This window comes from Palaemon carinicauda, chromosome 44 (assembly GCF_036898095.1).
Source record: "Palaemon carinicauda isolate YSFRI2023 chromosome 44, ASM3689809v2, whole genome shotgun sequence".
NCBI classification, from domain to species: domain Eukaryota; kingdom Metazoa; phylum Arthropoda; class Malacostraca; order Decapoda; family Palaemonidae; genus Palaemon; species Palaemon carinicauda.
The window spans coordinates 4,240,765-4,268,264 of NC_090768.1; the positions used below are offsets into that span (position 1 = coordinate 4,240,765).

Sequence of the window (27,500 nt, forward strand, 5' to 3'; positions counted from 1 at the left end):
CAGAAAAGCTGCCCCAAACATTCTTGAGAAATAAAATGAGCAGAAAAGCTGCCCCAAACATTCTTGAGAAATAAAATGAGCAGAAAAGCTGCCCCAAACATTCTTGAGAAATAAAATGAGCAGAAAAGCTGCCCCAAACATTCTTGAGAAATAAAATGAGCAGAAAGGCAGCAGCAAACGTTCTTGGGAAATAGAATTATTAGAAAGCAGCCCCAAACATTCTTGAGAAATAAAATGAACAGAAAAGCATCAGTAAACGTTCTTGAGAAATAAAATGAGCAGAAAAGCAGCAGCAAACGTTCTGGAGAAATAAAATGAACCGAAAAGCATCAGTAAACGTTCTTGAAAATAAAAAAATTAGCAGAAAATCTGCCACAAACCTTCTTGAGAAATAAAATGAGCAGAAAAGCAGCAGCACACGTTCTTGAGAAATAAAATGAACAAAAACGCATCAATAAACGTTCTTGAGAAATAAAATGAGCAGAAAAGTTGCCACAAACCCTCTTGAGATATAAAATAAGCAGAAAAGTAGCAGCAAACGTTCTTGAGAAATAAAATTAATAGAAAAGCAGCCCCAAACATTCTTGAGAAATAAAATGAGCAGAAAAGCTGCCCCAAACATTCTTGAGAAATAAAATGAGCAGAAAAGCTGCCCCAAACATTCTTGAGAAATAAAATGAGCAGAAAGGCAGCAGCAAACGTTCTTGGGAAATAAAATTATTAGAAAGCAGCCCCAAACATTCTTGAGAAATAAAATGAGCAGAAAGGCAGCAGCAAACGTTCTTGGGAAATAAAATTATTAGAAAGCAGCCCCAAACATTCTTGAGAAATAAAATGAGCAGAAAAGCAGCAGTAAAAATGTTTCGATAAATAAAATAGCAAAAAAGCAGAAGCAAACGTTCTTGAGGGATAAAATGAGCAGATAAGCAGCAACACCTCTTCTTGAATCTGAATAACAACATTAGAAAAACCGATGACTAAAATAAACCCCTTTCTACCAAAGGCCAAACCCTCGAAACAACTGGATTAAAGGCAGCAGCGGTTTGAACCAGATCTATGAAAGGAGCAAGACAGCACAGCATCCCGAGTACTAAAGCATCAGCCCCACAAATAGACCCTTCTCCCTCTCTTTCCGACCTCCGAGTATAATTCAAGACGCAATGTCATATACGAGATCCTGGCAACGTGCTGCGGAAGGGAATGTTCCCCTCGTGTGAAGATGGCGGAGGAAATTTCCCGGTGCATTACAAATAAAGGGAAATTTCTGTAGGACTTCCTGACGTCTTTCATTCCTCAGGATATATATATATATATATATATATATATATATATATATATATATATATATATCATCAGCCGTAACTAGCTCACTACAGAACAAAGGCCTCAGAATATCCTTTCACTCGCGTCTGTTTATGGTCTCTCTCTCTCTCTCTCTCTCTCTCTCTCTCTCTCTCTCTCTCTCTCTCTCTCTCTCTCTCCTCTCTCTCTCTCTCTCTCTCTCTCTATATATATATATATATATATATATATATGTATATATATAATATATATATATATATATATATACTGTATATATATATATATATATATATATATATATATATATACTGTATATATATATATATATATATATATATATATATATATATACATATATATATATATATATATATATCTAGTTTTAATGTAAATCTGTCAATATCATAACTCCATCAATACTTTATCATCTCAGGACTCATGGCACGGGCAACTTGAGGAATTTAACAAGTCCAAAATCAATGAAAAACACCTAAAAGGAAAAACAAAAGAATTGGCCTTAACCCCAGAGAGACAAAATCGACCCTTATGTCCGTTGGGTTTCTTTATTTTGGTTCCATTTTATTTCAGAACCTTTGTAGCTCTCGGTATAAAAAAATGTATCATATCATCCTTTACAGATTATGAAAATTAAGCCATCCTTATCCAAGCAACTTTTTCAAACAAACAGGGTAACAGTAAAATAATATTCAAAGGGGGAACATAATAACTTGCCGAATTTTTAAGAGAATTTTAATAATTATTACTTCTAAATAGTATCGCTATCAGATTTCCCAAATTAGGTTCGAGTACACAAGAGATAAAGAAGAGGGCAACATCAAATTTACGAGGTATCAATGAATTGGATTAACTTTTTATTAGGAAAATATTATTCAGGCGATTTAAGTTTAGCTGTATACTTGTTAAAACATAAAAACATCCATGAGTGCAAAACCTAAAAAAGTATAAGTAGGCAATATAAAAACAAAATTCATGAAATTAAAAAAATACATGGAGATATGTCAGCTACTCGGGATATGAAAACAATGAAACATCTTTGATTGGGATTACAGATAGGGAATGAAGGAATAGAAGAAATGTTAATAACAAAGGTGATTTCAAACTATAAGTCTGATTTATCAAAATGTTTTTTTATGAATCATATTGAGATCCCACTACTTCTCCAAACTCAAGCATGATCGATTCATTGACTAGTGTACGTGAGCCGTCAAAAATGACGTCTATATATTTAGATAGATATGCACACACAAATTCAACCCTTCCCACCCCTTCGCCTTTCGCTGGTTCGGCAATTTCTGGGAGATTGTGGTTTCCAAGTGCTCTTCTTAGGGTATCCCTCTCACCAGGGTATGACTACTCCCTCTTCTCCCTGCTGTTGAGCGTGACAGGAAACACACACACACACAAACTCTATATATATATATATATATATATATATATATATATATATATATATATATATATATATATATATATATATATTTGTATGTATGTATTTGTATTCATATATATACATACATACATATATATATATATATATATATATATATATATATACTGTATATATATATATATATATATATATATATATATATATATATATATATGTATATATATACATATATAAGCAGAAACATTTCTCATAATTATATAGGGGAGGATGAGTATTGACAATACCAACTGATTGAACCAGACTCGGATGAAAAGTGAATAAGTGGGTATGTGACTTTTCAGAGATGGTTCCTGGGCACAGGGGTGGGGGATAGGGGATGGGAAGTAGGGGATAGGAGGAAAGGGATAGGAGGCAAACACCATAACACTTCGAACAGCAACGAGCAATACGGTGTTGGGGTGCACCCACGAACTAATCACCAGGGGAGGGTTGAAATATTCCCAATTACTAGTAAAGTTTGGTCATTACATCGGGCATACTGCTAAAAATAGACTAATCACGACAGTCGCCTGCTAAGTCACTTGCTACTTAAGCCGTTTTATGCGGTCCAATGCCTGCGGTCCGTGAGATTATAGTCTATAAACAGTTCTCTTTTAGGCTCGTTCGGTGCAAAATATCACTTAAAGTACGTTATTAAAGTTAATGACATTTTCTAAATGGAAAAAGAAATTTAAATTTCTAAAATAGAGAAAGAAAATGAGATGTCTAAAATAGGGAAAGAAAATTAAATTTCTAAAATAGAGAAAGAAAATGAAATGTCTAAAATTGAGAAAGAAAACAAAATGTCTAAAATAAAGAAAGAAAATGAAATGTCTAAAATAGCGAAAGAAAATTAAATTTCTAAAATAGAGAAAGAAAGTGAAATTAAAAAAATAGAGAAAGGAAATGGAACGTCTAAAATAGAGAACGCAAAATGAAATGTCTAAAATAGAGAAAGAGAATAAGTATGTTTGAATTAAGAATAATGACTAATTTTGTCAACATCGAGGATATCAAAATCATCGCACCAATACGCAAACCCACAAAGAAGCAAATCAACCATCCCAGATCCCATTAAATGATTTCATTTCAGAGGGAAAATTATTTTGACCAAAATATGATAAAACAAAACTCCCGTAATCTACCTAAACGGTCCTAGCCTTGCCGCCTGCAGATATTCCACTAAGCCTATCCGGGGCTTTGGAGTAGAGAGAGAGAGAGAGAGAGAGAGAGAGAGAGAGAGAGAGAGAGAGAGAGAGAGAGAGAGAGAGAGAGAGAGGGAGAGAGGGAGGAGTAATTTCCTCCTATGATATTACGGCTTCCTGCCGAGCACATAGCACATACACATGCAGATACGAACGTACATAAACACACATACACCCTTTCCTCCCAACAGCAAAATCTCTTTCCTATTTTATTTACGGGATGTGTTCTATCCCGGAAGCTTTCGTTTAAAGAGCGGTGTCCATCCATGAATTCGTAAAACGAAAATGGTGATAACATTAAATCTCCACAATGATAATGTATCTGATGAGAACAGCTTGTTGGCATTAGTGCAGGAAATAGTATCGATATTGATATTTTCCAATTGTTATCAAGATTTGCACAATTTAGGCATAGGGAAAACCGACAGATTCTCAGTAATATATATATATATATATATATATATATATATATACATACTGTATATATATATATATATACATACTGTATATATATATATATATATATATATATATATATATATATATATATATATGTATATATATTCAAATCAAATTATACACCACCAACATATTAATATGTCTCTATAAAAGAGACGAATTTTACTGACATTTCGTTCATATGTTGTATACTTTTACGCGCTGGAGAGAGAGAGAGAGAGAGAGAGAGAGAGAGAGAGAGAGAGAGAGAGAGAGAGAGAGAGAGAGAGAGCCATTCATTTTGTCCTATAGAGAGAGAGCGAGAGATGCCATTCATTTTGTCCTATCTAAAATAAATCATATTTACTTCTGCTATGCCGACAATATAAAATGAATTACTTGAAAATCTTCATATTAATGAAGACTAGACAACAACAGTAGGAAGAAAGCGAAAACCTTTACTGGAGTGTACATCTGGATAGCTACAGTACAACTCTTATACAGACAAGAAAAGATCCGTGAATCTGGTACCAGAGCTGGCCAGGGGTTTTTGCTACTTTGGGCAAAAGCATCAAACCTGGAGCCATATGTAATAACAACATACAACAATGAATCACATCTTGCGTAGCTGCCCTCTAGGGCTCACCTGTTCTTAGAACAGCAAACGATACAGCACTCCAATGTGTAGAACAATGGTGCGATAAGATAAGAATACAGCACAAAGAAACAAAGAATGCCTTTAACAGCATTGCCGGTAAGAGAACCCATTCTCACCATAAAACACCTGCTCTCTCTCTCTCTCTCTCTCTCTCTCCACCCGTCAGAGGTTATCCAGTCTTATAATAAAAAAAGCATGTTTCATATTCCACCAGCTCAAGGAGGTAATATACATGCAGGTGTAAGAGAAAATAGCATTTGTTTCGTTTAACCACATTTTCCAGATTCAATGGTAGAGGATCTAAAACACAAACATAAAACAAAAGGTATAAACAGAGAAGACGTCAGGGATACTCCTAAAAAGGTTTTCTTCAGCTCTCTCATAAAATAACATGGCAGTCCCATACACCTTTTATGGACGTCTTAATCCATAAAAAAAGACATTATATACCTTTCTACAGCATGCACGAATACAAGTTGGTGCTGCTGTCTTCCATACAAAACTCACACTAGTCATACATTTTTTCTAGTCGTAATTATTTCCTTAAAATATTGCTAATAAAACATAAAGTACTCTTCAATCTCAAAGATGGCATTTCTTTATTTATGATTAAAGTTTGCATTCAACAGCATTTGATTTACTTGTAATACGTAATTTGAGATGTATGTTGTTTCCAACTAGTATGACTGAAGGCCATGGAAGGGATATGAGACTGATTAGGAGATTATTATGTATTTTGAATGCAACTAAAAGCCCATTTTTCAACCTAATGTTTCGAAATTTTATTTGCTGTTGCTGTTACATAAGCTATTGTTCACAGAAAGCTACGGTTGCGCAAGTTAGCAGGTTTATTTAAAGGTTTAAAGGCTGCGCATGAATGCCAGTGGCAAGGAACAGTGACAGTGCGTTAGAGACTGACCATATATACATATGATCAGCGCTCAAACCCCATCTCCATCCACGCAGATAGACTTATAAACTCCATCAAACACCCCGTCCTTAGGGTGAGTTTGCCGATACTACGTGACTTCAAGAAACTACCGAGCTTGAGCAGGATTCGAACCCCAGTCCGGCATATTACCAGGCAGAGTGGGATAAAAGAAATGCGGTCTGAGTACCAATGCAAGTGGCGCCTAATCAGTAAAAGTGAAAACTAAAAATATTTAAACTCTTTGAATATCAAACATAATACTAACGAGAGAGAGAGAGAGAGAGAGAGAGAGAGAGAGAGAGAGAGAGAGAGAGAGAGAGAGAGAGAGAGAGAATGGTTACAGGTTACCTCGAAACGTTTCCTGAAAATTAAAATTCTGTAACGCAATTTTTAAAATATATCTGGGAGAGCCTCGCTTTTCACCATCTGGAAACTCCCTTTCGGAAAGTCAATTTACTTTCCAAAACCTTCCTTACTTCACCACCTACTTTAACCTCACACATTTTCCCTTTGCTTATAACTGAGAGGGTCTCAAGGACTTCACGACAACATGAGTAAATCAAACGATTTTAGCTACCACTTGGCACAGTTCAGATATTCCCGAATTACGTGGGAATAGTTAAACGAAAAATTACTATCGTCTTAGGACTATCGGATAAGACACTCAATTTAACGTGAGAAGAATAAAGATAAAAACGTAAAATTTCTTTATCTACACTTCAAAGGATCCTAACTCCACTTAAAGGCCACTCGTGAATGGCAGAGGTAAGGGACAGTGACACTGCCCTATCAAGCAGGTCAATGCCCTAGAGACTCACCATATATACATTTGATCAGCGCCCAAACCCCCTCTCCACCCAAGCTAGGACCTAGGAGGGCCACGCAATGACTGCTGATGACTCAGCAGATAGACATATAGGCTCCCCCAACACCTTCATCCTTAGCTCACAAAGATGGTACGGTTACAGCGACCAAAGGAACTAACGAGTAAGAGTAGGACTCGAACCCCAGTCTTGAGTTTACCAGTCAAGGACGTTACCACATCGGCTGCCACAACCCTAACTAATACTTTTAGTACACCCGATATATTTGCCTTTACCATTTTCCATCCCACAGGCGGCCCTTATTATTTGGTTTTCCATTTTTACGTAGGCCTCCATTCCATCTTTTTTACAGCCTCATGCCTTATGCTGAGGTTCAGCCAGCTGGCTCACCGAGATCACAGGGCGTGAAATAACAACAACAGGAGGGCCAGAATTTCTTAGATTTTTTCCTCTCTCACACTCTTGAATCATAACGCACCAACATCTTCACTACCATTCTGTTACATAACTTTAAAAGTTATATTCTAAACAATGCTAAGATTTCATTTCTAATATAACTAAAATTTATGATACTTTTTAATTAAAAAAAAATATATGGCATACAAGGGCCATTAACACGTCGAGATAACATCTCAGCAACGCGGAACATGCATATGTACGTGTCACTATCTGAATGTTGGTTGAGAAAAGCTTTCCTCGTGCTTAGTTTTATTCCGAACTCCCGCTATTCTGTTAAGGATTAACAACCAAAGCCATCCTAAAAAAAAAAATCCAGGTAACCACAAAATAAAATTGTGTTAGGCATAAAACACCAACACAATGGATCTTAAAGCTGGCGAAGAACTGTGAATAAACGTAGTTTTCTTTTATCAAATCTTAAAGCAACATCTTTAAAAACATCATAAATATGCTCATTCGGAAAGTATATTAGATGTCACGATTAATACCAAGATCGTAAAAGGTAAAATAATGACGAGGCCTAAGATTAGTTTCCCCAAGACATACAGTATATAGAGATACTAAATTTACATGTAATGACCTTGCTATATTTGATTCGTTTTTTTTCTTTTTTTTAATCTGCCTCATATTAAAACTTATACATATAAATGGACACATACTTGTTCATGTATTTGTGTCTTTAACTAATGAACTTCAATCATATAATCTTCAAAGCCACAAAAATACTCATGTCATAAACAATATAAAAAAGTGAAAGTTCACCTAAATTAACCAAAAATAACTAAAAATCTCCAATATGAATCTTAAAGAAAATGCAACCAAAATCCTCATGTCATAAGCAATATAAAGTAAAAGTTTACATAAATTATCCAAAAATAATCAAATGTTTCTAATCAAAATCTGAAAGAAATAATCAAGTAAGATTTCAAAACCATAAACGCCACAAACACGAACGGTGGAATTGGTCAGCCGTTGTCCCTTCCAGACCCACTAAGTACTGTGCACGCAACACCTCATATGAATTCCTACATTATCAACGATCTCTTAATTGCTCAGGGCAAAGGGGTAAACGACCTCTATTCCCATCAGCTCACTAGCACTGGACATGTCAATGCTAAGGTGACCCACTTCGTGGAGCACTTCTTGATGACCGTTGGGCTTAATGACATGGGCAAGCCTATATCAGAAGCATGGTAAATAATTTTAGTGGATTTTGATATCCACAAGATCTATTTTATATCAAGGATTTTTTTCCAATACTAATTGCGAGAGCCATTGAAGCTTGAAGCATATCGTATTATCATATGTGTTCAAATATGAACGTCTATTTATTCAACTAGATATCTATAACAAACAAACAAACAAACAAACAAACACGCGCACACACGTATATATATATATATATATATATATATATATATATATATATATATATATATATACTGTATCTATATTATATAAATCATTGGTTTTTCTTTTGGTCAGAGTTTGCGGCAAACAAACAAATCCTGGGTAAAGATGACGATTTTAAGTCTTGTCCCTTACCAACTTTGTCAGTTAATAAGGAGAAGCAACCTCTCATTATTAATATACTCTTCACCATTAAGCTCAATACAATATAGTATTCTAGAAGTTTTGTTCCAGCTGCGACTAGATTGTGTAATAAGAATACTAATCAGTCAGTTGAATCGGTAGAACTTCTAATATAAGTCTCTCTTCTAAGCTTATATATGACAAATTTATTTTAACGTTGTTACTTGTCTTGAGATATTCTATATTCTTTATTCATTATTTCTAATATAGTTTATTTATTTCTTTTCCTCACTAGACTGATTTTTTCCTGTCGGAAATCTTGGGCTCATAGCATCCTGCTTTTCCAACTAAGGTTGTTGCTTAGCTAATGATAATAATGTGTATATATACATGTAAATACACATATACATACATACATACACACACACACTTATATATATATATATATATATATACTGTGTATATATATATATATATATATATATATATATATACTGTATATATATATATATATATATATATATATATATATATATATATATATATATATATATATTCTGACGAAGCTGGTCTAGCATAAAAGTAAATATGTTATTCATGCATTTTATTTGTGTCTTTAAGAGATGTATAGCCAGCTTAAAAAGGTGAGTTCAACTCTTGTAGGTTCAAGTAAATCTATGTTAATTCCATGAGGCTTCCGTCATTCATTTAATTGTATTTTCATTCAATTCAGTGTATGCAGATTTACGTTATTTTAAAGAATTAACTTTTTATTTCATGTAGTTGTTATGAAGTCTTAAGTAATCTCATTTAGGTATGCTGTATCACACACTCGAGGGATTAAGTCATCTTTATGTCTCCACCTGGTTAGAAAGTGCATGAACATTTTTGAATCAGATTTACTCTTTTTTATTTTTCTATTGTCACGAGAGATAGGTGGACGGAGTTAGCTGAGAGAGGGTTGCCTCACAAGCAAGGTTAGTACAAATTTTTCAATTTACTATGTTGGCAACTTTACGCCACTAGAGCCTTGGCCCCCATCCCGCCACGATGTGATCTATTAGAAAATTTTAGAAGTATTAAATCAATACATATAGACCCAAGGAATGCATAAGCAGCAGAAGAGACCCAGCCTATCCGTTTGAAAGAGCCAAAGTTCGCCTGGCTTCTCTCTTCTCAAGTGTGTCCTCTCAAACGTGAATAAGTGTTTTACTTAATGTATATCGTGTATAGTGTTGTTTAAACGTTGGTGATTTTTTTTTATGTTAATTCGAGTGAAGTGTGTAAATGTGAGTACTTTAACATAGATTTTGTATCTGCCCCTGTAAGATTTAAGTTAAACAGTGAAGTGCATTAAAAAATTTTGCTTAACTGTTCTGAACCTTGTGAACCAAAAGACGTAATAGTCCGTGGGCTGAGTGGGCTCACCTTGCACCCCCCCTTAAAATTGACAAAAGTGCATTTAGGTTGTAGCTTTTGATCCATATTTTCATTTTTTTAATGTTCCCATTAAAAAAATAGGGACTCACTACCACTACTGGGCCACTTTCTTCGATGACATCATAGAATTTTGCTGCTGCCAATTTTGGGGTAGGGGAAATCAAATTATACATAACTCCGGACTGAATGGTCAGAGAAAGATAAATGACATATCAAAATGTTTGCTTTGGGCCTCTCTAACAGATAAAATAGACAATTTGCCATTATGTTTAATAATTAGGTCACCAGAGGTCAAAAGGTCACCAAATTTGGGGTCAAGTGAAAATTTTAGGCACCTCCATAAATGTAACCTCAGGACCAGCCAGACCAATATCTGATAACATTTTCTGCCTTATTTCATCTCTAGAGACCTCAAGAAATAGAATGATACCCATTAAGTGTACTTATTGGCCAAATCATGGAAATGAGATGTTATGTAAAAAGGTCAATTTTCAAATTTGTCGTTTTTTAGCCTCAAAATCATATAAACTGATAAAGCTCATAACTCTTCTTACAGAGGGGCTACTGAAATTATTTTGGTATGTTTTCCCAGGTTTTGGGGTCAGAGAATCCCAAAAAAGCATTCTCAACAATGTCAACTAATTACATCATGCTGAAATTCAAGATGGTCGCCACTCTGGACGCCGTAATTTTGACTTGGCTATACTGTAACTCCATCATGAATGCAGCAAGAGAGATAATATTCGTGTCCTCACCCAGTTTCTTGAGATCCAGCATCCAATAAAGGCAGTCTCAACAAGTCTGTCAGTAAATTTGGGGAAAGTCACATAAATCAACAACATAAATGCTTTATTTGAAGGTTACGAAAATCATGAATGAAATAAATAAAACTGTACATGAATGTACAATATACTCATATGTTGCAAGACCTCATTGGGAAAATTCACAATGTGTTGCTTTGGACTACAGAAAAAAGTCAACCTATGCAAGGTATAAAGTTTGATAGTCTACTTGGGTACCTTTGGGTCCACTTTTGATTAATGGAAAGGCAATCATTGGAAATATCTTGTGATACAAGGGAGGTCCTTGGTCCTTCGACCCTGAAATCTACCATCTTGTTACTTGAAACTTTTTTAGTCCAAGTCAGACCCACTATCATCACTTTCATAGTCATCATCAAAATTTCCATCACTTTCATTGTTTTCATCTAGGCTTTCATCATCAGACGTCTCATCATCGTCCATCGTCTCAAGTATATCAGCCATACTTGTAGGAAGTGCAGGGATCTAGATTTCCATCCTTCAATATCCAACCATGATCCACAGCTGGATGAGGGACCTCAGGTTTGGGATAATGGGCACGCTTCCATATAGCAACCTGATAGTTCACCTCTTGATATGCCCATTTAGACACCCTTGGTGGCTGAAGAGATGAAAGATCAACATTCTTCTTTGAATCCAGCGACTGCCCACTGCACTTTAACTCGAGCATTTGGTATCGAAGCTGGTCAACCTCCTTTGTCTTAGTTTTGGCAGAATACATGGTGCAGGTGAAATTATCAAGAGCAAGGAATATTTCATTGGTTACCCCCATGACTCCCTTAAGCAATGAAAGACTTCTTGGTACTTTGGGCATTTCTGTAAAATTCGCAGCAGTTTTAACTTGACAATTCCTTTAAAGGCACTGGTCATATTGCATCTACTGAATGCATGCAGACCAAGGAGAGAGGCACAGTAAGTTGGTGTGAACCCTTTCGATAGTTCTGTGACATCTATGAATCGCCTTCTATTCCCAGTGCCAGTATCAAAAAGGAGTTGCACACCTAAGTTTGGAGCATAATACAGAAGTATGAAGAATATGTCACTGTCTGGACTTCGAACCCGAACAAATTTGTATCCTTCATCCTTGACATAGGTTGAATAGAGAATGACACGTAAATCAGTCTCTTCCTGGGTTGAGTCAAGAGATACAATTTGAAATGCAGTGATCTTCTCATTGTCTGCCCTGAGTTTGTACGCCTTGCCCTTACAAACTAAGATAAGCTGCTTCTTCTCTACCTTCGGTATATTCTCCTCCGTGCACCAAACCCTCAAGAGTAATTCAATGAGCTGAGTTTTATTGTCTTCATTACTCAAGATCTCTTTCCAGTTATCTGGTCGCCTTGTGTTTTCTCCACTAACCTAACGTTTTTCTCCTGAGCCAAGATTTGCTCTCTCCAGGGATTTTATTGAATTGGGCATGGAAGTGTCAGTGCTAAAAATCACGCTGGATTTCCCAGATGTAGAGACAGACAAGATGTTTTGACATATCTATTTGAATGTTTTTGGCATTTCCTTTATTGAGTGAAACACGGTATTTCCATCTTCTACATTCATGGTATCTTTGTCAGGAGGAATAGCGGAATCATTCGTGTCTTTCACTAAGTGGTGGAATGCCTTGGTCTTGTCTGTCTTCAGAAGATACCCATCTGGTGTCTCAAGTGATGATAGCACAGGCATGAGTGGGTATCGTAGAAGTTCTTGGACATTCAATTTGTGGTTTTGAGACTTGACCAACAACTTAAATGTGACATTCCCCTGCTGTTTGTATTCCACTGTTTTATTACTTGAGATTTTCACAAGTGCTTTCTTGCCAATGACAGCGAAAGTCTTCAGCCTCTGTTTGGGCAATGGAGCAAAGAAGTCATCATTCTTCTTCAGTCTCTCTGTAATGAATGCGTTCTTTGCTTGATCTTCCTAGCGGCTTTCTCACTCTTCTGGATCTGTGATGAACGGGTATCACGATGCCTGCTATCTCTGCTGCTTTCGCCCCCCCATAGTCACCATCTGTAGCATCACCTCTAGGTACCTTGTATACTTGTAGAAGTGCAGTTTCCTTGAACCAACAGGGTTCTAGATTTCCATCCTTCATTATCCAACCATGATCCACAGCTGGATGAAGGACCTTAGGTTTGGGATAATAGGCACATTTCCATATCGCAACCTGATAGTTCACCTCCTGATATGTTCATTTAAACACTCTCTGATTACATGCCCAATTCAATAAAATCCCTGGAGAGATCAAATCTTGGCTCAGGAGAAAAACGTTTGGTTAGTGGAGAAAACACAAGGCGACCAGATAACTGGAAAGAGATCTTGAGTAATGACGACAATAAAACTCAGCTCATTGAATTACTCTTGAGAGTTTGGTGCACGGAGGAGAATATACCAAAGGTAGAGAAGAAGCTTATCTTAGTTTGTAAGGGAAAGGCGTACGAACTCAAGGCAGACAATGAGAAGATCACTGCATTTCAAATTGAATCTCTTGACTCAACCCAGGAAGAGACTGATTCACATGTCATTCTCTATTCAACCTATGCCAAGGATGAAAGATACAAATTTGTTTGGGTTCAAAGTCCAGACAGTGACTTATTCATACTTCTGTATTATGCTCCAAACTTAGGTGTGCAACTCCTTTTTGATACTGGCACTGGGAATAGAAGGTAATTCATACATGTCGCAGAACTATTGAAAGGGTTCCCACCGACTTACTGTGCCTCTCTCCTTGGTCAGCATGCATTCAGTAAATGCGATATGACCAGTTCCTTTAAAGGAATTGTCAAGTTAAAACCGCTGCGAATTTTACAGAAATGCCCATAGTATCAAGAAGTCTTCAGTTGCCTGGGGAGTCATGGGAAGTAACCGATGAAATATTCCATGCTCTTGAGGATTTCACCGGCACCATGTATTCTGCCAAAACTAAGACAAAGGAGGTTGATCAGCTTCGATACCAAATACTCGAGTTAAAGTGCAGTGGGCAGTAGCAGGATTCAAAGAAGAATGTTGATCTTTCATCTCTTCAGCCACCAGGGGTGTCTAAATGAGCATATCAGGTTGCTATATGGAAGCATACCCATTATCCCAAACCTGAGGTTCCTCATCCAGCTGTGGATCATGGTTGGATATTGAAGGATGGAAATCTAGATCCCTGTTGGTTCAAGGGAACTGCACTTCCTACAAGTATGGCTGATATACTTGAGACGATGGACGATGATGAGACGTCTGATGATGAAAGCCTAGATGAAAACAATGAAAGTGATGGAAATTTTGATGATAACTATGAAAGTGATGATAGTGGGTCTGACTTGGACTAAGAAAGTTTCAAGTAACAAGATGGTAGATTTCAGGGTCGAAGGACCAAGGACCTCCCTTGTATCACAAGATATTTCCAATAATTGCCTTTCCATTAATCAAAAGTGGACCCAAAGGTACCCAAGTAGACTATCAAACTTTATACCTTGCATAGGTTGACTTTTTTCTGTAGTCCAAAGCAACACATTGTGAATTTTCCCAATGAGGTCTTGCAACATATGAGTATATTGTACATTCATGTACAGTTTTATATATTTCATTCATGATTTTCGTAACCTTCAAATAAAGCATTTATGTTGTTGATTTATGTGACTTTCCCCAAATTTACTGACAGACTTGTTGAGACTGCCTTTATTGGATGCTGGATCTCAAGAAACTGGGTGAGGACACGAATATTATCTCTCTTGCTGCATTCATGATGGAGTTACAGTATAGCCAAGTCAAAATTACGGCGTTCAGAGTGGCGGCCATCTTCAATTTCAGCATGATGTAATTAGTTGACATTGTTGAGAATGCTTTTTTGGGATTCTCTGACCCCAAAACCTGGGAAAACATACCAAAATAATTTCAGTAGCCCCTCTGTAAGAAGAGTTATGAGCTTTATCAGTTTATATGATTTTGAGGCTAAAAAACGACAAATTTGAAAATTGACCTTTTTACATAACATCTCATTTCCATGATTTGGCCAATAAGTACACTTAATGGGTATCATTCTATTTCTTGAGGTCTCTAGAGATGAAATAAGGCAGAAAATGTCATCAGATATTGGTCTGGCTGGTCCTGAGGTTACATTTATAGAGGTGCCTAAAATTTTCACTTGACCCCAAATTTGGTGACCTTTTGACCTCTGGTGACCTAATTATTAAACATAATGGCAAATTGTCTATTTTATCTGTTAGAGAGGCCCAAAGCAAACATTTTGATATGTCATTTATCTTTCTCTGACCATTCAGTCCGGAGTTATGTCTAATTTGATTTCCCCTACCCCAAAATTGGCAGCAGCAAAATTCGATGATGTCATTGAAGGAAGTGGCCCAGTAGTGGTAACGAGTCCCTATTTTTTCAATGGGACATTAAAAAAATGAAAATATGGATCAAAAGCTACAACCTAAATGCACTTTTGTCAATTTTAAGGGGGGGTGCAAGGTGAGCCCCCTCAGCCCACGGACTATAAGTGTAACAGTTACATATATGTAAATTTCATTTAGTGTTTAATCATTAGAGTGTTAAAGTGTTCACTCTTTTCATTAATTGTCAAAATTAAATATTCTTATAAAATTTATTTCCAGCGAAACTAGTGATTGTATAATTTTTCAAAGTGTCTTTCTTTTGTCTTAGTCTGAGGTTTAATTCAGATTTAGTATATAGATAAATTAATCTTTGTTGGTGTTAATTCTTGCGAATTACTGTTGTAACTTTTATAGAATATATTTATTTTTGTAAAATGTGTATTATTTCAATCACCAATATTTCTCTCAGTATTTCTCTCGATTCCGACTAAGAACCGAAGTAAGAGGTTGGGTTTTTAATAGTTCTTATAAAGTAATCACCCATTTTTGGTTTTGAGTAACGTAAGAGACCCTTGGATATTCAGTGTTTATATATATTGCCGTCTGGGAGTTGCATATATTCTCAGAGCTCGGGTATTATTCAAGTGTAACAGATTTATGTAAAAATAAACAGGTGAGTTAGGAGCTAGGGAGTTTATGTAATTCCCCAGCCATAATATATATATATATATATATATATATATATATATATATATATATATAGCCATAAGAATATGTGTATATTTACATTGCATATTGATTTCAAATGCATTACCCTTTATATTACGTCAATTGTTAATGTGTATCGAGAAAAAGGTTGTTTTATCAAATTCTTCTTCTTCTTCTTCTTCTTCTTCTTCTTCTTCTTCTTCTTCTTCTTCTTCTTCTTCTTCTTCTTCTTCTTCTTCTTCTTCTTCTTCTTCTTCTTCTTCTTATTATTATTATTATTATTATTATTATTATTATTATTATTAGCTAAGCTACAACCCTAGTTGAAAAAGCAGGATGATAAAAGTCCAACGGGTCCAACAGATTAAAATGGCCAAACAATGATCTCTTTACATCTTACAAAAGGAAGGAACAACGCAATAAGCCAAAAAAAGGGGAATAGAGACAAAACACGAGTGAATACAAAACGCCAATGATAAGTAACTGCCGTTTCCCTCGAACGCATTTTGTTCATTTAGCTCCTCTTAACAAATTCATCAAGTGAGGACGAAGGCACTCCACGAAAGTTATTGCACATCAAACCAACCTTTTTCCCTCCTTTTTTTTTTTTTTTTTTTTTTTGTAATCAAGGAGAGGCAATATCATGTCACTCCCCACCCAAGAGTATATTGTCCCCGGGATTTTATGTAAGATTGGCGAAGGTCATGAACGAGGCCAGCGCCTGATTAATGGACAAGGGATCATGGAGCCATTCTTCACGTAACAGACTCTCTAGGGAAAGGATCGCAGGAAGTCAATTTGTCTATTTTCTTATACAAATGGATTTACAGGCAATTTTCACTTGGTTTAAATTACCATTCCTATTGGGTAAAAAATTATCTATGCTCCCTTTCATTCAATCTGGAAAATGGAATTTGAGTGTTTCAGGATCTAGACGATTCTACTCTTAAAAGAAAAAATATATGAAAGCATCACGTCACGCTATTAGAAGCTAACAAACAAATCCAAAAAACTTTCTATGAACCATGAAATTAATACCTTTTGGCACCAACCAGTCTATGCAGTAAATATGTATGGGAATACACAAATACATTACACACATACACACACACACACATATATATATATATATATATATACATATATATATATATATATATATATATATATATATATATATACATATATATATATATATATATATATATATATATATATATAAAATCACCAAATAGGTGTTTACCCAAATCAGGTCGCTCCAAAAATGAAGCCGAAACATGAGTCTACACCTCAAACGGCCAGGTTAACTAAGTCTTGAAAAATATATTTGAAGCAAACACGCAACTCATTGCTCCTTTATAACTTAGACTTGGGGAAGACATGAAAACGTAGCAGAAAGGAAGAAGTGTTGAGTTAATCACTAGGGAAGCGATAGACCGGCCTCTTAAAGGAAAAAAAAAAGTTGAAAGACGTTTGGAAAACTTAAGGGAGAATTCCAAAGTTGAATTAGTCATATAAAATAAGTCTGTCATCATTATTACCTATAGACATATTAAAATAGGAAATATATTAGGATTTCCTGAAAATTATTGAAATTTAGATGTAAAAATTCTTACATGAAATTTCAATTACACCACCAGACTTGAATAGGTGTCTAACAGTATTGTAATACAAGCCGAGAGAGAAAGAGAGAGAGAGAGAGAGAGAGAGAGAGAGAGAGAGAGAGAGAGAGAGAGAGAGAGAGAGAGAAAAAAAAAATTATGACTTGCAATGCAGAGGGAGAGTCTGCCAAGGGAAATGATGTCACTTCCATGTCAAAAGCACCGGAAAATTTTGACAAACTGCACCAAAAGAGACGAAGGGAGGGAGCAAACGTAGACAGGGCTTGGGGAGAGAGGAAGTGAACATTGAGACTAGAAGTGGCGGTATGGACAAGAGCTATATGTGAGTATGCAATACGCTTAATGGATTAAAATACTTTGCATACCTATCACTACTTATTCTGAAATGGAATAATTCCTAAAATAACCTTTTTTTAAGGTATGCACAATATAAGACCCACTGAAAGTGATGCAAATTTAAATAAAATAACGCATGATTGGAGAGGACAGTAAGACTTACACCAAGAGGAAGAAGAAGAATCTCGCGCAACTGAATATCTTTTATGGTCGTCCTCTCTAAGAGCAACACGCAATTACATCGTTATTACATTACAGGGAATTTTCCTCATACAGATGTTCTATTTTACAATCTGCTTATTTGTAATATACATGATTGCATGGGCTTAAAAGTGCGCCAATATGGTATGTATGGTAAATTTTCTTTAAACAGAAAATTAGTGGTGAAAAAAAATTTTTTTTTTTTGAGCATAAAATGGCATCCATAAACAACTACAATAAATACGTTACGTGCTACACTAATTAAGACCAATGTCAAAAAATAAGGAAAATTGCTCTACCTTTATTCTATCTTCCAATAGCAGAGTCCGACGGGACTGGCACTATAAAGGTGTTTATCTCTCACAAGACTGACATAAGAAAAAGAGAAAGAAAAAATAGCTAGGTCTAACATTAAGGAAGTAATACCCCAGCCTTTTTGAAAGATGGAACATATTAGGAAAAAAAAAAAAGCAAGGGGAAACTTCCAAAGCTTGGGGGTAGATGGAAAGAAATGCCCATGGCAATTTCCTTTTTCCCCTGTTTATCGTCTCTTACTTTTCATGCTCTATCCCAAAACCATTTTCCAATCTACATTTTGTTTTTTCTTCCTTAAAAAATCATTAAAAGAGAGTAAACAGTCTTAGAAGCCCACCAATTTCTCCCTATTTATTCTTTAAGAGCCTTAGTCAATTCAGTTTAATATGAAAGAATACATCTCTTAATGTATTCCAAATGCTAACATTCCCTCGTCTTGTCTAAGAAAATGCGTAAAAATAAAAACATTCAATCTGCTTCGAACGTTTAGGTATTCTACTTCTATCCGGCTCAGAAGCATCGACTTTATTAATACGTCTGGAATGTTTTCCCCCTTACTTTACTTTACCTTTTTGGTATGATTGATCCAAAAACTTTACATCCTCCGTAATAAACAGCTAAGCCCTAACATCATCTACTCCAAGGTCTATATATCTACTCTCTATGGCGAGGTGCTTTTTTCGGTTGCTGTTCTCCAGCGTGGAGAAAAGCCTACGTTTTCCTGCGTCCAAGTAACTTGCTAAATCCCCAAGTCATGACAAATCACGCAAGCTGAAGAATTATTTCTTATCCTCTACGGAAAAGATTTTTGCCTACTTGTTTTGAGTTTCTTTCTTTGTGGCGTGACACATTTAAGGGCATTGACTTACCTTCCAAGCCTGAACACAAATCCTGACTCTACTCTGTCTCATAAAATCAACACGAAGGGGTAATTCTGCCGTTAAGTAGTGAATCAATAGCAAAAGACTGTTGCTCGTTTAGTGCCCTCTAACACGATGCTGTTAACAACTGTGTTATCTACCTACGGCATTACACAATGAATTACAAGTACGATCTACACAATAAAAAAAGGTGCGTGTCAATCGCTCAATCAGTAGTCATGGTTTTTCTAAATCAAATGTATGCTACTCACCGTATACGTCATTGATGGAGGGTTGGGCTGACTCCTTCCTCCCATTTTCTTCTCACTAGGCGAGATATTCTCCTTACTGCCATCTACAGGTTCTGAAAAGAGCGAATAAACAGTCAGTGAATTTGCTGTTAACAATGAGAAACAATTAAAATCTTTCATTCAATGAGCTAATTAGGATTATGAAAACAAAACAAATTAATATTTAATCATAACTTTGTCATGCAAGATGAGAGAGAAACCTATCTAATTTTACAATTCATTCTAAATATCTTGAGTTGATAGTAGCCTTTTCATCGAGTAATATCCTAATTTCATGAAAGACAAAACTTTTATCCAGTTAAGACTTTGTTTACTAAATGTAACTTAGGAGTCCCATACAATGCCAGTGGGCCTCTAAATACTACCTACAAACAAGCTAGGAAGAACATATTCCCCACAATAGCTAAATTCAAAACTTCGATCAATCCAATCACTGCCAAGAGACCTAAATTGATATGTTAAAACCCTCTTAGCGTCACATCGGTATTTTTTCTATGCACAAAACGTGAAAAAATCTCGCCTTGCGAGATCACTCCTTCCTGAGTGTTCAAAGCCCTTGGCTACTCCGCTATTCTTATATAGAGAAGTTGCACAGTAACCTCAGTTTGACATAAACTTACTGCTTTCTAAAACATTACAATTATTATATTCCAATAACATGTGTGAAGTGATACTGTGCTATATCTCTTTTAAAAATTTGCAACACCATAGGCCCAAGATAGGAAAACTAAACTTTCAAAATGTCACCTAAATCAATGCGTTACCCTCCCTATCCCCCAAAACAAATTATGCAATCGTCCAATACAAAAAATCCAAGATGGAATAAATTTTTTGTACACCAATAATAGTCAGCTTAGATCACGCGAACTACATCTGTCCAGCAGTTTGACTGGAACTATTATTATGAGAGTGACTGTAATCAGCTTGTCTGCTGGCACGAGATCATTTTTTTTTTTCTTACAGTTTAGTAAAAATGTATTATGAGCATTAAAGAATGTCTATGTAAAGAAAAATTCATGACTGAATAATGCAGACGAATTGGTATATTAGGAAACTAATATGGCGATTCAATTCGAACATTACCATCTTTAAGAACTGCCAAAAAAACTAGTTACATATCAATAAGAGCGAAAAAACCTAAGCGAGACTTGGTTTTAATGCTGATATTTCTACAAAATACAGTTATTATTATCATTATTATTATTATTATTATTATTATTATTATTATTATCATGATGATGATGATGATTATTATTATTATTACTATTATTATTATTATTATTAGGTAAGCAGGATGCAATTTTGCACCCAAGAGCTCCAACCGAGAAAATAGCCAAGTGACGAAAGGAAAATAAGGAAACAGATAGAAGTGTGCGCCGGGGTGTACCCTCAAGCAAGAGAACTCTAACCCAAGAGAGTGGAAGACCATGGTACAGAGGATATGGTACTACACAACACTAGAGAACAATGATTTAATTTTGGAGTGTCCCTCTCCTAGCTGCTTACCATACATAACAGAGAAGCGTCTAATTTGCTATTATTTCCGAGCTCAGGAACTATGGGTGACGGAAAGATTCCTAATGCAAATAAGGATATAATGCATATGCTCTCATAAGGTTTTCTGACAACAGCCCGCATCAAAAAGTTTCATTATCAACCTAAAGAAAAATTACAATTCGAGTATTTTGGTCAGTGATTTATTTAGCATCAGATTTTAAGCTTACACCTATATCAACCCTTTGTGGCATAATCATAATAATCAGCATCAAATAACATTTTTTTTCCAAATTCAGTAAGTAGTTATTACCTAACTCGGGCACACTATTCTATCTTATTTCTCTTTCTCTTGTTTTGCTAAAGTTTTTATAGTTTACATAGGAAATATTCATTTTTATGTTGTTACTGTTTCCTTTCCTCACTGGGCAATTTTCCCTGTTGGAGCCCATGGGCTTTTAGCATCCTGCTTTTCCACCTAGAGTTGAAGCTTAGTAAGTAAGTAAGCAATAATAATAATAATAATAATAATAATAATAATAAATAATAATAACTGTACCATACGTAAAACTTCCGAAATAGAGGATTCCCAACCGCTAAGGACATTAGCCTGCGAATAACACACTGCAATATTATTTTTCGTAGTAGCAAAACCAATGGTAGTAGTATTTTTTGTAGTATTAGAGTACAAAGCATCCAACATTTTGTCTGGTATTACCAAGAATATGAAAAGTGAAATATATGTCAAAATTTAAACAATGTGATGACAGACTTTCAGGATGTTTCAGATTTCGTAGGAGTGCAAGAGACAATGTAATTTTCTGAGGACTATAACCCTTGAATATATTCTCTATTTTCGCGCAACTGCGAAGCCGTTCTAGGAGGATGTTCCCCCTAGGATCCGAGGACGATATAAACAAGTAATAACCTATTCTAATCTCATATCATGACATTCTGTATGACCCGCTATGAGATGTTTCTGCATGAACATAACTCTTCGAGACAGTTCGTTTAGACAACAATTATATTAACCGCACATGTTGAGCATTCACGGACATTTACTGTCTAGGAAAGAGAATCAGGATACAGGGAGACCTCCTGCACAACCTTTAGAAAATGTTACTATGTGTTAAGTGATAAACTATATCGTGCAATTCATTTCAAAATCGCTCCCTTACTAGGAGTTGAATTGCGACAAGATTTTAAAACAAGGATTTTCAATCTGGATTCAGAAGATGGTTTCCAAAGGGTACGTTAACAATAGATGAAAACTGAATTTAAGTCAGTTGCAGAGAGAGAGAGAGAGAGAGAGAGAGAGAGAGAGAGAGAGAGAGAGAGAGAGAGAGATAAAGTCATGAAATTGATGATTAACGGCATGAAAGTTATCAAAATTTAAACCAGTTGCATGTATCTATCATACTACCCCTCTATCACCTTACAAAACTGAAGCTTAACTTTCTTTGCAACGGATAATAAATTTCACAGCCAGTATAATCGAAGCCTCTACCTTGCTTACGATTAGCCATAGTATTTGAATTGTAACCTCTTATGGGTAGGTATCATAATCTTCGATCAAGAGCTATGGGATGCAAATACTTACCGCCAATTACTGGAAGCCGACAAGTCTACCTGTGGACCCTAGTATTAAGAGATAACCATTCTATATTCGATACCTGAACTTAATACTGGTAAAAGGGTCGAGTCCTACCACTGAATAATGACTAATTCTACAAATAAAAGATGCATATTACATTTGATGTCACCTCGCGATGTTTAAGAGACCCAGTTTCAATTTTATGCCTAGTGGAACATCATACAAAACTGAAGCTAATTTCAACAAGTAGCCGTTTTCTATTATGAAGTCTGATTTGACATGATCCAACAAACCCAATTCACCTTTTCATGTACATTTCCTTGCCATAGATCTTAAAAACAAAGGAATTGAAATCGGCCTAATACGCCTTTTAATGGAATGAATAATCCCAATGTCTGTGGTATATATGATTGAGAATGACATAAGTAACCTTTTATGAAGAATCGGCTTCCATTCTAATACCATCAGGATGACTCGGCAAAAATAGGGAATTCTAAGAGAAGGACTTACAAAAACTGTCTATTCTTGGAAGAAAACATGGAAAAGAGCAAGGCTTTAGTTGTGTCAGAAAAGAAAATTTTTCATCAGGCGGAATTCCATATTGATAAAGAGGTATATATCTCTTTTTCTTGAAATTACTGTTCTAGAAGTGACAGCCACGGAGGAGGAACTAACGGTCTGGGGGAAAAAGACCTTGATTTTGATTATTAGAGGACGGACTATATTACAGTTGGACACAGGAATTCCTGGCACACCTCGCTCCGAAGAAGTGCACCTTATCACACCCTTACTGCAAGGCAAGTTACCACAAAACTAGTGTATGGAGAGATGGCAGAGGGAGTGGGCGGGGCTACACACAGGAACTCGACACGCAGTAAGGTGCACTTCCTCAGAACGAGGTGTGCCAGGAATTCCTGCGCCCAACTGTACCTCGGTTATGGACAAGCTATTGCATAATTTAACTTATTTGGGTTTCAGAAATGGGTGTTCTTTGATTTAGAGTGAATACTATAGTAGTTAATAAGGGAACACCTGGCTGGGAATTGTACAATTACAATTAGGAAATTTGATTCTGTTAACTGTTCGTTGCTTTGTCGATTAAGGGGAGCTAGTTTCTGTTAATGGTAGTTCGTTTAGTTGTAGGTAAAGAAAAGAGAAACGCTCTCAAGTAAGGTCAGGTAAAACGTGTAAGACCTATAATCAGCCGAGTTGCCGCAACAGAGTATAAAGTTAGTGAAGCTTTCACACACAGTACGATGGGAGAGTAATATTTACAAAAATATCTTCAACCGCAACTTGTAGCGAGTTGACGTGCGAATAAGTTACAAACTTTAAGTTTTGATCTTCCTTATGTATGACTGGTAAGACGGTGGTTGACATGGACGCAGCAGGTGAAACGAAATCAATATACGAGGAATTCTGACATTTGAAAAAAAAAGTTATTTGTCAATATATAATTCAAGGATTACTATTTAAAATCTAACAAGGAATTGAATTAGTTAGCGATTCTTCTAACATTGATTAGACATCTATACTGGACAAAAAATGTAAGCCATATATGTAAAACTATCATCAAAATGTTGGGCATGTACTGTATAGGCTGCCCTTGATGATTCTAACAAGTACTAGAAATAACATGATAGTAATCAATGCGTAAAATGAAAAAAAAAGTACATCAAGTTAGTATATATATATATATATATATATAATATATATATATATATATATATATATACATATATATATATATATATATATATATATATATATATATATATGTATATATATATGTATACACACACACACACACACATATATATATATATATATACATATATATATATACATATATATATATAAATAATCATGCTAACGCTTCCTTGCTTGTTTCTTTTACGTCATGAAAGAATAACGCTTAAAATCATTTCTACATTTGTAATTTATGAAAAAAAAAAAGTTGAATATTTCGAATATTTCTTAGTACCACAATTGGTAAAATGGTAACCATAGGCATTCATGACTAAAAACCTAATATATATATATATATACATATATATATATATATATATATATATATATATATATATATTTATTTATATATATATATATATATATATATTTATATATACAAGAAGGGCGGGTGAATGGGATGAAACCAAAATTTGAAAAATAACCACAGCGGTTTAACAATACGTCAATAATAAGTAAACAAGTGAAAGAATAAAGGCCCTACCAATGCAAACTGATCGTGTAAAAAAAAATCTTCAATTCCGAGTAGAATAGAAAAATAAAACTTAACTATTCTGTACACTATAAGCGATGACACGAGCTGCTTTAAAACTCTCTCTGGACGTTAATGTTTTCTTCAACTTTTCTGAAATGCTGAATTCTATTTCTTCATCACCGCCATTCTTTGTCCCTTCATTGGGGGAGGTGTTGCCCCCACAAAAGAGGATGCTCCAATCATCGGAATTTTGACTGAATTGCGTTGAATCTGTTATTTCCTCTGAAGTTGCATTTTTCGAACATGTTGATTGCTCTGATGTTGCATTTTTAAAACCTGTTGATTTTTCTGAAGTTGCATTTCCCAAACTTTGTGATTTCTCCGAGTGTGCCTTCATCCCCACTTCCTGGGAGAAAACATCCATTTTAGAAGGATTTTGTGACAGGATGAGGTCAGGGGAGAGGCTGCCAGAGAGAAACCCTTCATCGTCCTTTCCATCTGAAGAAACAGACTTTCCTCTCTTCACCGAAAATATCTCGAAGCAGAATTCATCTGAGGATGAGAAATCCGTTGGGGCGTCAAGGGAGAGGCAGCGTTGGGTTTCTCTACCGACATGAGAAAGGCCACTGCACCCTCTGACTTTGTGGTAGAAGATTTTGCTTGGGGGTTCATCAGTTCCAATACCCTCAACTTCGTCGCCAATGACATCGTCGGATGTGATGGCATCTGAAACCCCAAATCGTAGCACGTCACTGTCAGCAAATGAATCTTTCCTAACTGAGCTTTCTGGGGCCGAATGCCTCTTCGCATGAGTCACTATTTTGGGTTTATCTTTTCGCTGGGGGTAAACAGGGGGATATTTTGGTTTGGGTGAAGTGCTGTCACAATTCTTCACCAAGTGAGTCAAGAACCAACTTCTATAACTAGCCATTATTAAGGCAAACGCCTAACTTTTAGCTCAGGCTTTTAAAATTTTATTCTCAAGAGCACTATAGTATCAGACAATGCGTTTTCTATACAAAGTTCATTTTCTCTAAATCAGTTCAGATACATCACTTATATTTCAGCCCTTATTGCCAGTATTCCGACTTATTGAAGGATGCTATGAAGTGACTGAGATACACGCTTTAATATTTCTTACACATTTATATTCACACTAAAAGAAGCTCTACACGATGAGTTCCAAAGCAAATTTTTTGTGATATATATGTGAGCAAGCCTGACTATCAGACAGACAGGTAAACATTTAGCGTAAAAGATTTCGAACCATGTATTATGAGCATTAATAGGAGCAATCAAAACACACTGAAGGACTCGCATGTCGGGATGCAATGTTTCTAGAGACTTTATTTACCACCGAGTGGCTTTTGCAACACGTAAATGCGAAGCCAGTCTTTGTACATCCAAAGTACCCTTCCAGGACTGCCCCTACATTTTCCTTCTCCCGCTCTCACTCTCTCACACACAAACTCTCCCCCATTCTTCCTCCGTCTGCTCAAAGCCTCTTCTAATTACGAAGTTAATGACACTGCAAACTGCGAGGAAGAGATAAGGAAACAGCGGTGTATCTGGGGAGACATAGACTCAAAGTGCGGCTGAAAATTCCTCATAAGACGCGCCATTCGAATACAACTTATCAACTTCGGGAAGGGAATAAGATCTATTCCTTTTCAGGCCACCAGCCTTTCACGTTAAACAAAGATCTATCGTTACTCATAGAGTACTTAGTTGAAATTAACCCGTAAGAGAGTTAATCCCCATTCTTTTGATTATTTGAAGAATAAGCGTTTGTAAAGCATCCAACTGTATCAGTGAAATCCAATGGGCACTAATCATGCACAGCGTATGGCAAAGTTAGCATATATTGTATTGAACATAAAATATAGTTCTTTTTCATTTTCTAGGTAACGATCGCATTCCCCATTTTCTACTTTAACATTCTTAAATTCAGTCTAGGGTAGTCTATTTTCAAAATCAATAGATGTATGAACAATAAATACTTATTGCATAGAGATATGAATTTTAATCACGCAAAAGCCTTTTCAGCTCGTTTCTTCAGATAAAGACGGCATCTCATTCAAATGTTATGAATGACGAAACACTAAACACTGTCAAGAAAAAAAAACCTTCGACTGCATCATCATTCATCCCAAATGTCATGACATTTCGACATCACGAGGTTAAAAAGGAAAGGGCGAGATACAACTTTTCAATCCACAAACGACAACTGCAAAGTATACAGGTTGCGTGCGACACCAACATTGCTGCAGACACGGGTCACATAGAACACTGGGTGACTAGGGGTTTCCGGAGTATCGAGTAGGACTAGAAGACGTAGGAAACGAGAGAGAGAGAGAGAGAGAGAGAGAGAGAGAGAGAGAGAGAGAGAGAGAGAGAGAGAGAGAGAGATAAGCACGTAGCGAGCAGGGGAAGTCACACACACACACATCTCTCG

General features: G+C 35.8%; 1 protein-coding gene across 12 annotated transcripts in view; it reads right to left on the bottom strand.

Annotated features, from left to right (window-relative positions):
* Positions 1-27,500, bottom strand: part of mtd (mustard) — a 933,126-nt gene that overhangs the window by 210,538 nt on the left and 695,088 nt on the right. For 11 of the 12 annotated variants that reach the window (XM_068366640.1, XM_068366639.1, XM_068366633.1 and 8 more), the window contains one exon: positions 19,695-19,786. In XM_068366640.1, coding sequence (XP_068222741.1) covers positions 19,695-19,786 — 92 coding nt within the window. Of the gene's footprint in view, positions 1-19,694; positions 19,787-25,120; positions 26,002-27,500 lie in introns of those variants that run through there. The other variant, XM_068366637.1, reaches the window with a different exon arrangement.